At 26.3% G+C, this 16,040-nt stretch overlaps 1 protein-coding gene across 1 annotated transcript in view; it reads right to left on the reverse strand.

Moving 5' to 3' along the window:
• Positions 1-16,040, reverse strand: part of LOC109604748 (ecdysone-induced protein 74EF) — a 194,849-nt gene that overhangs the window by 132,313 nt on the left and 46,496 nt on the right. The window contains exons 2-5 of the mRNA XM_049964080.1: positions 13,385-13,446; positions 10,717-10,999; positions 10,448-10,660; positions 9,520-9,769 (exon numbers count right to left, since the gene is read on the reverse strand). Coding sequence (XP_049820037.1) covers positions 9,520-9,769; positions 10,448-10,660; positions 10,717-10,806 — 553 coding nt within the window. The 5' untranslated portion in view covers positions 10,807-10,999; positions 13,385-13,446. The remainder of the gene's footprint in view (positions 1-9,519; positions 9,770-10,447; positions 10,661-10,716; positions 11,000-13,384; positions 13,447-16,040) is intronic.

Here is a 16,040-nt window from a genome sequence, read left to right on the forward strand (position 1 = left end):
TATTATTTCTGATAAAATAAAGTTGGTAACATAAAAAGTTAATCTAATCAAAAAATTAATAAGAATCAAAATCTTGTTCTTTTTTGAGGAAGTTATTGACCAGTTAATAATTGGGCAATAAATTGGCCAATTTTTGTATGACACAGCAATACAAAGCAGTTATAACTCAGAACCTGTTTATCACAATATATAAATTATTAATGAAAACGAATCTTTTTTATAGTCATAATATTTATAATTTTGTAAAATATATATTTTTCACCAAATAATTGATACCACAGTTTGTCTAGAGTAAATAAAATGTCATTATGTTTGTGTCTTACTTTTCTATGTTAAATCCGACATAAACGTAAAAAATATCGGTCTCCTAATAGAGACAAAACAGGACGCGCCTGTAAAATCAAGATAAACAGGGGTGACTTTAATATTGTTGTTTTTCTGTAGCGATCATTTATTATAACGTCAGACCCACACATTTGCATGTCTCCTGCGGAACCCTTACACTTTCAATAACAATCCATTCCTCTCCAAGAAAACGCCCGAATATTAAAGTATGAAGTTTCAATGTTACTTTTAATAATAAGCGACGGACTTTTTATAACGATTCATCCCCTTTTAAAACGGCCACATGTTGCAGTGTCAAGTTCTTTATATGTAACTCACATCTAATTGTAACCAACAGGTTAGCGTTCCTATTACCAATTAGAAAATCCCATCACACGTTTATTTAATTAAAACTCAGTTGAACCGTCTCAATTTACATAAAAAATGTGATCATGCACATAAAATAGTAGGCAGGTAGTCGGTTTTGTATTATGGTTTCGGGGCGATTGAACCCACAACCTTGTATTCACTTGTCCATTGATATCTTAATTACGGCCGTTCTAATTCAATTTAATGCAAAAACAAGTCGACAATAATAAACGTGCATTTATAACAGTGCAAACCAATTATCAAACCGACCAGCCGAAAAAACGATTAATAATGAACTGCAAGGATATGACGGTTTATTGTGTGTCTATAGAAAACGGTGGTTTTTCTGTGTACTTTACAATTGAAATTGATGTAAACAAGGGGAAAATCAGGTCGATTGCACACAATTCAATAGGATTTATCTATGAACAAAACAATTCCCTGTATTGGAAAACTATTAAGTACCGATTATTTTGCAATTTTCTCACAGACACTGTACATAGCTGTTAAGATAGATTATATATATGTTCTTCTTTGGTAATATTGAAACTAGCAATATAATAACTAAATAAATACATTTTTATAACTACAATAAAAATTTATAATTCAACAAGGATTTTTTGATTTTATACTAATTTTGTTATTATATTGTTAGTTTCAATATTACCAAAAAATTAAGGAAATATGTTAATTAAATAATATTTATAATCTATATTTAAATTTTAATTATAAAAATTTGTTTAATATGAATATTTCGTAAATTTCATTTCCAATATAAAAATATGTACATAAGATCAACATTAATATAAAAGTCATTTTTTATTTATAATTTTTTTTATATTTACTAAAATTTATTTACTCAATTTTTCAATTTTATTTTAAAATATAAAAATATCCTTAATCTAAATCTATTTTCTTAAATGTCATAAATGATTTATTATTCATAAAATTTTGTTAAAAAAAATTTTCAATTTTAATTATAAAAATATTTTTAACATAAATATTTCATTGGTAATGTTATAAATATTAATAAAAAACAAAATAAGTATAAAAAATCCATTTATTATTTATACATTTTTGTCACTATTTACTAAAATATATTTATTTAGTTCTTTAAATTTAATTTAAAATATTAAAAATCTAAATATATTCTTAAATGATTAGATGATTTATTATTAATATAATTTTGTTAAAAAAACATTTTTAATTTATAATAATTTTTTTTGAATTTATTAAAATTATTAATTTAGTTTTTCAATTATAAAAAATATTTTTAATATAAATATTTGCTAATTTCATTGATAATGTGAAAAATATTAATATAAAAATAAATTTAGTATATACATTTTATTTATATATTTTTGTTATATTTATTAAAATTTTTAAACATTTTTAATATATAAATTTTTATTGGATAATTATAAAAAATGACTTTAATATAAATATTTCTTAAATTTCATTGGAAATATAAGAAAAATACAAGAACCAAATTATCCAAATAATTCATTTTTAATTTATAAATTTTTGTTTAAACATGTTTATTCAATATAAAATATAAAAAATATCATTAATCTAAATTTCCATTTATTATTTATAAATTTTTGTTATATTTATTAAAATTTATTTATTTAAGTTCTTCAAATTTAATTTAATATATATATATATATATATATATATATATATATATATATATATATATATATATATATATATATATATATATATATATATTTATATAAAATATATTTAGATTTTCAGTTTTCATTACAAAAAATAACTTTAATATAAATTTTTCATAAAATTGATTGGAAATATAAGAAATATAAATACAAAAACAAAATGTATTAAATTTATGTAATTTTACTCAAATAATCCATATTTAATTTATAAATTTCTGTTATAATATATTTATTAAAATTTATATATTTAATTTTTCAATTTCAATATAAAATATTCTTAATTTAAATATGTCATAATAATTTATTATTAATAAATTTTGTTAAATTAAAAATTTTATTGAATATTAAAATTTATTTATTTATGCTTTTAATTATGAAAAATATCTTTAACATAAATATTTCCTAAATTTCATTGGTAATGTAAAAAATATTAATATAAGAATAACATTTATATATTTAGTTCAAATTTAGTTTAAAATATAAAAAATATTTTAATCTAAATATTTTCTTAAATGTTACATTGATTTTATTCAAATTTATTTTTATTTTTTTTTTTTCAATTTTAACCATAAAAAATAGTTTTCATATAAATATTTCCTAAATTATATTGGTAATGTAATAAATATTAATATAATAATAAAAATAGTATAAGATAAAAAAATCCATTTTATTTAGACCTTTTTATATTTATTAAAATTTTTAAACGTTTTTAATTTATAAATTTTCATTGAATTTATTTATTTAGATTTTCAATATTAATTATAAAAAATGACTTTAATACAAATATTTCCTAAATTTTATTGATATATAAATAGTAGTATAAAATATATTAAATTTATGTAATTTTAATCAAATAATCTTTTTTTAATTTATAAATTTTTGTTATAATATATTTATTAAGATTTAATGATTTAGTTTTTCAATCTTCAACATACTTATTCTAAATATTTTATTAAATGTCATAGATGATATTAAAAATATAAAATTAATATTAAATTTAATATTAATATAATTTTGTTCCAAAAATTCACTCTTCAATTTATAAATTTTTATTGAATTTATTAAAATTTAATTATTTAGATTTTTAATTTTAATTATAAAAAATATTTTTTAAAATTCACTAATTTTAATTTATTGTATATGTACCATTTGTAGAAATTATTAAAATAAAATTGTAAATAATAAATGAATTAAGAAATATTGTAGTACTTATTTCTAAAAGATGAACAATTAAACGGAGGTGTGATTGTATAAATATTTTTAAAATTTTCCTAATAGAAAGGTAATTTGATGACTTAGAAATTTTTATTATATTGATGTAATTTCCTTGTTATTGAAAATCTAAAATTATACAAAGGGGTGTGTCAAGTTAAAAATAGATTTAATATTTCTTATAACGATAAATAATCAGAAATAACTTAACAACAAACCAATTAATTTAAATATTTGTTAAATCTAGACCAAAACATCGGGTGTGTTCGACAAATTATAAATAATTAAGTATTAAAACATGAGCGTAAGCCACCACGGTCGGTCGCCATAACTAGGATTTCCCTTTCTCAGTTTCCTTATTCAGAGAGAAGTGAAACTGACGCAATTCAGCGGCTCCGAGACAACCATGACCCGCTTCCAAGGCACTCTTCCACTCGATCTCGTCACGACGACCACCACACACTCTCGATTGTATTTATACCAATAAATTATCCCGTTATTATATTATATATTATCCAATTCCAGATAAATCTGTTAATATAATAAACACGCAACCAACAGGATATTTAGGACGATAGATCCGTCGGAGATTACTCGATTGCGAAACCGAATGTGTTGCACGTGTATAATTAATTTTTGCAACTGCAATGTCTAAAGCAAATTGGATTGTGTCGTTGCGGTTTTCGGCAATTACTTTAAATGTCAGCCAAAAATTGGGTTTCCTTAATTAGGCCCCCTCACGGACATTTGCATTTCGCATCTTCTAAATTGGCTAATTCATGTTTCAAATTGCAGTTTATCCTAAATAACTTTTAAACAACTTTTACGAGTTTTATTTTTATAAATAGCCCGGGCTGAGCTTAATACTTAGCATTAAAAACGTCCCGTTTTAATGGCCTCGTTGTAGTTTTATTTCAGCATTCTGTACTTATCGAATGGATAGACAAGAAATATGATTTACGGCCGACCGTAAAATGTAAAACGTGGGCATCCCGATAAAGATTTCCTCGTGTTCTGCCCCGAGTCCTTGTACAGGATTTTATTACCCCGATTATGTTAGATTTGTCCATGTGATTTACGAGTCAGCCACACATCCACAGGAAACACACGGTGTACTATTAAACTTAATGCACTAATGTTTATGCCAGGTTTTAAAAAATTTCATAAATTCATTTCACCCCAACGTGAATTAATTTCTGGGGAAGTGGTTTAAAATTACCAGACGAATTTATGATTAATAACTTTCTTTTATTTAATTTATTCAACGCTGCCTTTTTATATTCGGTCACGTTACACATGCAAATCAACCGAGTGTAATAACCGCAATAAATACTTGTTATTTTAATTAGGCATAAAATTGATCCGGATTTTAATCCACCATTTTTATGTGGTATCTCTAACTGAATCATGTTCCACAAATACGAACACCATTAGGCAATTGTCGAAGTATGCATGACATTTTCTTATCGCCCGTGTGTGAGTCAAATAAGTTGAAGTAGCCTAGGGTTTACTTTTGTGGTAAACCAAAAATTATTCAGTAACATTGTTTCTTATTAATTATTTTAATTCACATAATTCTTCTGTCGGCACATGTGGCTAATAAACTGATGTTTTTACCACATTGCCAAGGTAATTAATTAATTGCATTAATTTACATCGTACGTAATAAACCATGATCACACTTATTGTGGCCTTTCCCTGTAAAATCACTTTGAGACACCGGGATGTGAAGAGAAGCTGTCGGACGGTAAGACGAAACACATGTTCCTAGTTAAAACGACATAATGCCATTCATTATGTACCTCGTTAAAGTGGAGCGACCTTAAGAAGGAACACAAACACCCGAAAAAAACCATCAGTTACATTTTAAGGATGATAATGAAAATGTCACGACAAACATTTCTGGGGTGGAGCGGTTATAAAATTTTTACTGCCTTATGGAGTGCGAGGGCGGGTTTTTCTCATGGAGGCACATGATTTATCGGTTCATATTTTCGGTGTAAACCCAACATTTTCGTTCTTACAGGACACAACTTTCTATTTATTCTATTATTTTTTAATATTAATAATATTTTCATTTAAAATCTTGATGTTTCTCTTCTTTTATTCCGTTAGTGATGTGACAATTTATGAACCTTACCAGTTAAATTACCTGTAATATTATTAGTCAGGCTCAAAACGCATTAACAACTTCAAGGTAATGTGTCTTATTGGAAAATCCACTGAATTGTTGAGGATGGAACAATAATGATGAAAGAGACATTAAAAATTCATACTACTAAAACTAGGTTTCGAAACCTAATTCTTTTAAAAATGTTAATTTATTAATGTGAATTATGGTTATATTTACACACTTATCAAAATGTTTCGAGACTAACGTGGTTCCTAAAAGTCACCACAGATACATGAGAAAAAAGTATGACTGAAAACTTATGTTCCCTAATTTATATTAAATATTTTTTCAATTTAAATATAAATATAAATATAAATATAAATATATATATATATATATATATATATATATATATATATATATATATATATATATATATATATAAAATTGTACTAATATATTACAAATTCATTTTCTGATATACAGAGTGATTTACCTCATTTATTCATTAAAAATTTTTGAAGAACGAAAAAAGGTATTGATTTGAAAGTTTTATGCCAATTGTAACTGAACTTGAACTATTTTCTATTTTATTTTGAACAAAACTTCTTCTTTCTTCTTAACTTTAATTTTAGCATAATTAAATTGAAAATTAAAAAACCTTATATACATATTCTATACATATAACAAATATTAACAGAGACTTGAGTAAAAATTGATGATGTTTTAAAATGTACAAAATTAAAAGTTAATAACGAACACTCTGTATCAAATTTAGCAGTTTTCACCATCAACATTGGTGAGTTTTCAGGCATATTAGATAGACCATCAATGTGTCAAAATTTTGAGAAAAATAATAATTCAAACACTATGTATAGCCATTTTATTTACAACTATAGATTAAATACTGTTTAAAATAAATTTAAAACAGTAACTCAAGTAAAATCCTAATGAATAATGAATGATAATCACCCTGTATATATATATATATATATATATATATATATATATATATATATATATATATATATGTTAGCTTACGTCATCACCTTCACCGATGGACCGATGCGACGTGCTCACATCTATTTAGACTAGTTTTGTTTCATAAGCAAATCTGAAGTATTTGTTTACATTTAATAATCGGGGCAGTTCTTAAGAAAGAACCGAGCAGTCAAGCTTTAGATGTCGAGGGTTAAAGTACGTTTGTTGTAATAAAGCGTATTATTGTGAATTTAGTGTTTTAATCAAACTAAAAAGACAGATTAACAGTCGCTAATCTATCATCAGAAGTGGGATATCTTCTCGTGAATTATTTCCGGAAGAAAGGACCTAAAAAAATATTTTTTTTTTTTTTTTGTGTTTCTTTGTGAACGAACAGACAATAGTGAAAAACACAAACGCGCAGTGAGTCCGAACGTTGTGAACATTACCGAAAGTGCATCGGAGAGAGACTAGCAGCAAGAAAGTAACAACAGATTCCAAAAACAAAACATGGAAATTTTATCGACAATGGCCAACGCCCAAACTACTCAAGCAACATTGAAGATGGCTGCGCAGAAGGTTTAAGTGTGGCTGCAGCGCAGTTTCGACTTGTAAGATTTAGAAATTGCATTTGAGGAATATGACTTGAATTTGTCAGGAATGGACGAGTGGGTTACGAAAGAAATAAAAGAACAACCGAATGCCGTTTGATCTCATAAACTCTCCATCAGATTATCAGAGCGCCATCGTTAAAGCCCTTGGACCACTTAAAGACGATATTACGTTTGTTTATGTTGATGATGTGTTGTGCCCTGCTCGACCCATTCAAGAATGTCTTAAGAATTTAAGAAAGGACATTGACGCCCTTAAATATACAAAAATGTAACTTTTTCCAAACATTTGTGAAATATTTAGGTGTGATCGAAAAAGGACTGGCTGGATATTTTAGACATCTTGTGAAAAACTTTGCAACTTTGACAGCACCGATATCTGCACTGTTACGTGAGGGAAAATCTTTTGAATGGACATTTAAATGTGAAAATGTACGATTGATTTCTTATCCGATTTTCAACATTTTTGATCTGGAATTGTCAACCGAACTACATACAGAAGCAAGTTCGTTAGGATTAGATGTCGCTATTAGCTGTCGAATAGAGGAAAGTTGAAACCAAAGTATCACGGACCCTTTGAGGTAACGCATTGTTTACCTAATGAGAGGTACGCACTCCGAAGGATTGGCAGCCGAGGTAGAACTACAATAGCAGCGCATGAACAGTTACGAACCTGGCCAGATACAGAAATTCTATAAGGTATGATGGATATAGATTTATTTAATAAGATTGTGAATGTGTGTAAAGGTCCCTGCTTAGTAGGCTGTTTAAGGTCCCTGTGTATCAGGCTATATGTGAAGGTCCCTGCTTAGTAGGCTATTTTTAAGGTCCCTGCGTCGCAGGCTATGTTTGAGGTCCCTACTTTGCAGGCTATGTTTAAGGTCCCTACTTTGCAGGCTATGTTTAAAGGTACCTGCTCGGCAGGCTATTTTTAAGGTCCCTGCTCTGCAGGCTTAGATTGTTGTGTTCTGGGTCTGTGAGACAAGCGGGTAATAGACCTGGTAGTGGTTGAACCGCCTCTGAGCTCCTGGCTAGAATATGGTATCTTTTGATAGCACTTGAGAGTCATGGGTGTAACAGACCTATTGATGGTTGAGCCGCCTCTGAGCTTCTAGTGATTGTTAACTGTGCCACATAACAGTCTATTTTGTTAAATGAAATAAGGTTTAGACTTAGTTCTTCGAATATATTTTGAGCTTGTACTGCTGTTATAATGTTTACAGATTACCGGTGTTAGGTGAATCTTTGCAAAACTGCGGAAGGTGCGAGGACGCCCCACATGTCAGGAAGGCCGTGTTAGCTTACGTCATCACCTTCACCGATGGACCGATGCGACGTGCTCACATCTATTTAGACTAGTTTTGTTTCATAAGCAAATCTGAAGTATTTGTTTACATTTAATAATCGGGGCAGTTCTTAAGAAAGAACCGAGCAGTCAAGCTTTAGATGTCGAGGGTTAAAGTACGTTTGTTGTAATAAAGCGTATTATTGTGAATTTAGTGTTTTAATCAAACTAAAAAGACAGATTAACAGTCGCTAATCTATCATATATATATATATATATATATATATTTATAATAATATTAAAAATTGTTAAATGTTATAACATATAAAAAATATAAAATAATAAATTAATATTAATTATTAGCATAAATCAATAAACAAATTTACAATGTTATTTCAAAATTAATATAAATAAATTAAATAAATAATTTACAGAAATCCTACACATATTTTATTTTATTACATCACATATCACATTGGTTATCATCTAATGTAACTTTATAAATTTTTAGAGAATTCTAGGCTTTTTGGTGGTTTTAGCAGTCATTAATTAATTAAAATTGTTGGGTATTGTGTCGCGTCATGTTTTATATTTTATCTCATTGTTTTTATGAGATTATAATGTAGAATTTCTATGTATTATATCGGAATTTACTGGGACTGTTTATTAAAAACAACCTTTTTCAACTACACACAGATAAATAAGTTAAAAATTCTGGGTAGCCTGTTCTAATTTTTTTTATCAAAATTCTTGGATATTAATGTAATTATTTTATTTTTATTTTAAATTTATGTATGTATCCTGTGTCAACATAGTTAATAATAAATTTTCGATTTTTATTACAGAAAATTATCATACGTAATACATACTTAATAGCATATAATAAAAACTAACACCTGGGATGGACCTACGGTCCCTGGTGTGTCGTCTTGAAATCGGACTTACCTTTTTCAACTTTCGGCGTGAGTGGCGCCAGCTGTGGTCGGTTGGCGGGACTATTGCCCAACTGGTGCAACGTCTGCTCGGCAGGTGTCGCCAGTTTTTCGGCCAAAATAGGATTCGCAGCCGCGATACCGAACTTTCGCATCTCGAGCATCGCGGCCTGCGCACTCTTTTGGCCCGACATCGAAGCACCTGGATCTCCGGTGGCGCCGCCATCGCATGACGACGGTATGCTGTTGTTGTTTTCTTCTTGCTGAATATAAAGTACATGTTACATTATCTATCGGCAAATGGTTAAACTAAATGTGATACTGTGACAGAGAACTGTAATGTGGCATGTTTAAATTGTTTTAGGTAGATGACAGCAGTATAACATGATTTCTAAGTAATTCACAAAATATATTTTCATATATCGATGATACTTTCTTGTTCCACATCCATATTTAAGGCTAGATATTTTAGATCAAATTTTTTTATGCATTTGATTGTTTTATGAATTTTAGTATTGATTATAATTTATTCTTAAAAATAGAAAAACATCTTTTTATACTTAAATAATAAAAAATTGGTGATGTTTTGATGAATTGATAATTTTCTTAGTATGGTTCACAGTTTAATTAAAAAATTATTTTTATATTAGTGTAATTAGGAGACATTAGTTTTTTTGTGTTCAAAATATTAAATAAAAGATTTATGTATTTTAGAGTATGTAAAGACAAATAAGTATAAAATAATAAATCAAAAATAAGGAACGCATTCGCCAAAATTTTAAATAAATATATTCTAAGCTAAATTTTGTAACTAATCACTTTGAATTAGATTACTAATGAATTGGTGAACTTAACATTATAAAATGATAATAATTGTTTTTCGTATTTACGATAATTTTCTGAGTACGTGTTTTGGGCGCATCCGCCATTATCGAACATACCTTGATGTAAGGCGTACCGCTAAACTCGCTGAGAATATTTTCAATGTCGATGTTCGTGGTGTCGGACAGATGCTTGAAAATGTCCTCCGTATCATTGATGGGTCCCTCTTGCATCGGAGGCACCAACGAACTGAGATCAGATTGCGACAACTCTCCCAAACCGCTGCCCGTTCCCATCGCACCGTTCTGCTGTCCAACAGCTACTGACGCATCCTGCGAACGAACTTACGTTGCGATTATCAAATAAAATATTTAATTGATTAATTAACCTGAAGACAAGCGGAGAGATCGACCATTTTGCCGTCGTGATCGGCACTCCAGAGTAGGTCGTTGTCGATGAAGGGCATCGCCAGCGACATGGGCGACTGGGCGCCCAGCACGTGTGCCCCCGCCACTGTATGGCCGAGGATGCTAAGCAGGGCGCTCTCGAGAATGTTGGCGGTCGACGGCCCACGCACCGCCCCCAATCCCCACGACTATTACGTTAACCGTTGACGCGGTGCTCCACCGTTCCGTCACCCCACTCGCCGGTGGTGACACTTTAACAATGATCTGCAATAATAGTTATGCAATTAATTTCGAGTATCGCACCAATTTTCATTTTAATTTACTGACATCCACATTGATTAATAAAACACCAATTACAGGCCATAAATTATCATTGACTTTTATTTTTATAAGTCGTTAGTTAAGCAAAGTTCAAATACTCTAATAAAATAATTTTAAATAATTTTTATAATTTGACATTTATTACATAGATACAATGTAATAAAATGTTTATGAATTTGAATTCATTATTCATTAATTGCATACCGCACGAGTATTGTTTTTACAAAGAGAAAATTGATACTAAATCATTTTTAATGATAATTTATTAAGTTGTCATATATCTAACCAATTATTTACAATTGTAAGAAGTTTATTAAATACTTTTCCAGATAATAATTAGCTTATGATTTAATATTGTACCATTTCTTAGAAAATTAAAAACTATTAATTCTTTTCTTCAATAACTTTCCAAAGGTTTTCAAATGTTAATGCAAATTTTAATGTAATATTTTTTTACTTATACGAAATATAATATAAATTTTGATATATAAAATTAAACACAAAAAAATTATTTATTTCACATCATTTTATTACATATAAAAAAAATTATTCATGATTTCAGCATTATTAATAGTAAAAAATTTTATAAAAAGTAGCTAAAAATATATTTATTTAGATTTTAAAATATTACCAAAATGGTTTTTTACACATAGACTGAAAAAAATTTCATAATTAATAATTATAAATATATTACAAATTTAATTTATAATTAAATGTAATTGAAAATATATAATATTAGTAAAATATTTGAATTATATGTGAATAAAAATTGTATAAATAAATTTGTAAATGTTTAACATTAATAATATTTTCTAATTTTAAAGTTTTAATGTGTAGTATTCTTAAATTGCAAAATATGAACTTTAAAAATAAAAATTTCCAAGTAATATTATTAGGACTATACAAAAAAAAGTTGTTTAATGACACGAAAAATTCAATGTCAACTTTATTGTCTTCGACTGTTAAAAATAGACCAATTATATTTACCAAACATTCAAAATTATTGTTTGTTTATTTTATATAAATAGTTTTTCCATTATTAAATATTCATATATTTTTTGAACATTTTTATTAATAATAATTTATTGATTTATTAATATTTTTTATTAATTATTTTAATTTTAAACAAAATATTTAAATTTAAAAAATATAAACAGAAATATCAGGAAAATTCTTTTATAAAGTTATTTATTTTTCATAAATTTTAATTATTAGCGTAAATTATTATAATCAGTATTATTATTTCAAATTTTATTGAATATATTTAAATACATATAAGAAAAAAAAAATTGTTTTTGTTCTTTTTTTATAAAAAAATATATTTTGAATTTTCTATCAACAACAAAAATAATTTAATTATTTTATTATTTAATATGTATTATAATATCTTTTAATAATAGTTTTCTTATTATTAAATATTTGTATTTTTCACAACCAATAAATTTTATTGATTTCTTATAAATATTTTTATTCTTAAAATAAAATGTTTTTATTAATTGTTATAATCCTGGAAAAAATAATTGAACATAAACAGGAAAACATCACAGTGTACATTTTTATTTAAAATTTATTAAAAAGACATATACAATAATACATACAATATATTTTTATATGCATTAAAAAATATTGTAACAATTATATTTCAAATTTTATTGAATATATTTAAATACATATAAGAAAAAAAAAATTGTTTTTGTTCTTATTTTATAAAAAATATATATATTTTGAATTTTCTATCATCAAAAAGAAAATAAAATTTAATTATTTTATTATTTAATATCTATTATAACATCTTTTAATAAAAGTTTTCTTATTATTAAATATTTGTATTTTTCAAATTTTATTGATTTCTTATAAATTTTTAATCCTAAAATAAAATGTTTTTATTAATTGTTATAATCCTGGAAAAATAATTGAATATAAACAGGAAATCACAGTGTACATTTTTATTTCAAATTTATTAAAAAGATTTTATATATAATATATTTTTATTAGTATTAAAAATTATTTATCATCCATAAATATTTTTTAATTTTAAAATAAATATTTTTTATTAAATATAATGTAATCGTAAATAGAATAATTTAATTATAAACAGGGAAATATAAAGTGAAATATCAGGATAATACTTTTATAAAAAGTTATTTAGCATCAATTTTTAGTATTAGTGTAAATTACTATAATTATAATAGTTTAAGATTTATTAAATAGACTTAAATACATATAAGAAAAAAATAAAATTTGTACTTGTATTTATTTTATAAAAAAGTACATAATAAATGCAAATAAATATTATTTATTCTTAGAATTAATTTAAAAATATTTCACCTCGATATGTCTCGACGAATGTCGAACTGTTTCCAAAACATGTACGCCAGCTCCCTGGAATTCTGTAACAAACAAATAAATTGCGTTAAAAATTATTTACCTTTATTAATTACGTAACGATAAATTCTCGTAATTGTCTTTAAATAAATAATTGCATCAATCTCGACCGTCGTTGTTTATTAACAACGCAAACTTTTTATAACAGCGACAACAACAGTGTTACGTAAAATTTTCCCAGAAGCAACGAACATTTTCCGGAGCACGAATGGAAATTGATCAGCCAACTGGTCGCAGTTGTTTAACCCCGAGTGAAACTCTTCCTGCTTCCTATTGGTCATTAACCGATCCGCGGCGTTCGGGTGCCGATTTCTTCGGTTCGGTGTGGCGAAACACAATCCTTATTTAATTCAAATCCATCTAATTACAACCACCGGTTCAATTAGCGGACAAAAGCGAGGAAAAATGGCCTGGGAATTTTATAATGGGCCCCCGCCGAACGGCTGCCGCAGTCGTTCGGCGCACTTTCACCGCGATAGCCAGCCGGTCCGAGTGAAAGTGAAGAAAATGGAAAATGAACATGTCAATAAACTTAGGAATCCATTTGATTATTTTATTTGCGCTGTTATGATACGTCGACTGCTTCCTGTAAAATAAGTAAAAGTGAAAAAAACGAGCGACACGAAACGTTTTGTTGTCAGACGTCACGGTTCAACAGTGTGGCGAACGAATGATGTCGGTTTTCGTTTCAGTGGTTCTTTTATCTGTTCAATGTTCGGTCGTAAACTGATGTCAATCAGTGGATTAGATGTGTCCTGATTTGACTTTCATTTATGTATTTTTTTACTACATTTTTTTGTTATACAATGTATCCATTTATTACACTTTCAGTTCAAAATTGGTAATACTATGTAATGACTCCATTAATTTTCATCTAAACCATTTTTTTGTCCATACAATATTCAGTTTCAAACTAATGTCAATCAATAAATTAGATGTAACTTTCGTTTATATATTTTATTAACTTAATTTTTATATAATTTATCCATATAACATATTAATTTTTATTAAACAATTCAAAATTAAAGTATAATCTAAATATTTCATTAATGACAACATTTTTATTTTAGACATATTTTAATATGTACAATGTACAGTTTCAACCTAATGTCAATCAATAAATTACATGACTTCTCATTTCTATATTATTATATAATTTTTAACATATTTTTTATTCCTAATTGATTTAATGGTGACTATCATTATCAATCATTAAATTAGATATATCTGATTACTTTCGTATATATAATTTTTTACCACATATCTTATACAATATTCCTGTTTAATTAAATTTTATTAAATACTTCAAAATTAAAGTATAACTGTGGTAATCGAAAGACTCCACTAGTGGTAACAATTTTCATTTCAGCCATTTTTTATTTGTACAATGTTCAGTTTCAAACTAATGTCAATCATTAAATTTGATATCTCCTGATTACATTCATTTATATAATTTTTGACCACATTTTTATAGAATTAAACTTTATTAGTCAGTTCAAAATTAAAGTATAACTTAGGTAATCAAAAGACTCCACTAATGGTAACAATTTTGATTTCAGCCATTTTTATATGTACAATGTTCAGTTTCAAACTAATGTCAATTATTAAATTATATATCTCCTGATTATTTTCGTTTATATAATTTCTGACCACATTTTTTATAGAATATTCCTATTTAATTAAACTTTATTAATCAGTTCAAAAATAAAGTACAACTTAGGTAATTCACAGACTCCACCAATGGTAACAATTTTGATTTGAACCATTTTTTTATGTGTACAATGTTCAGTTTCAAACTAATATCAATCATTAAATTATATATCTCCTGATTACTTTCGTTTATATAATTTTTGACCACATTTTTTATAGATTATTCCTATTTAATTAGGTAATCCAAAAACTTCACTAATGGTGACAATTTTGATTTCAGCCATTTTTTTTATACATAGATCAGTTTCGAACTATTGTCAATCATTAAAATAGATATCTCCTGATTACTTTCGTTTATAAATTCTTGACCACATTTTTTATAGAATATTCCTATTTAATTAGGTAATCCAAAGACTTCATTAATGGTGATAATTTTGATTTCAGCCATTTTTTTTTTATATATTTAATTTCAAATTAATGTCAATCATTAAATCAGATATCTCCTGATTACTTTCGTTTACCACATTTTTTATAGAATATTCCTATTTAATTAAACTTTAAAGAGTTCAAAATTAAAGTATATATAAGACAGTCTAAAGACTCCACAAAATGATCACAATTTATTATTTCAACCATTTTTTTTATATGTACAATATTGTTTCAAACTAATGTCAATCATTAAATTAGGTGTATTCTAATTACTTTCATTTATATGATGATTATGACATGTTTTATACAATATATCTATTTACTAATCCTTATTAAGCAGTTAAAAATTAAAATATAACTTATATAATCCATAGATTTCATTAATAAATCAATTTCAAACTAATATCAATTATTAAATTAGATATCTCCTGATTATTTTCGTTTATATAATTTTTTACCATATTTTGTTATCCAATATTCCTTTTTAATTAAACTTATTAACCAATTTAAAATTAAAGTA

The sequence above is a fragment of the Aethina tumida genome, chromosome 3 (assembly GCF_024364675.1).
Source record: "Aethina tumida isolate Nest 87 chromosome 3, icAetTumi1.1, whole genome shotgun sequence".
NCBI classification, from domain to species: Eukaryota; Metazoa; Arthropoda; class Insecta; order Coleoptera; family Nitidulidae; genus Aethina; species Aethina tumida.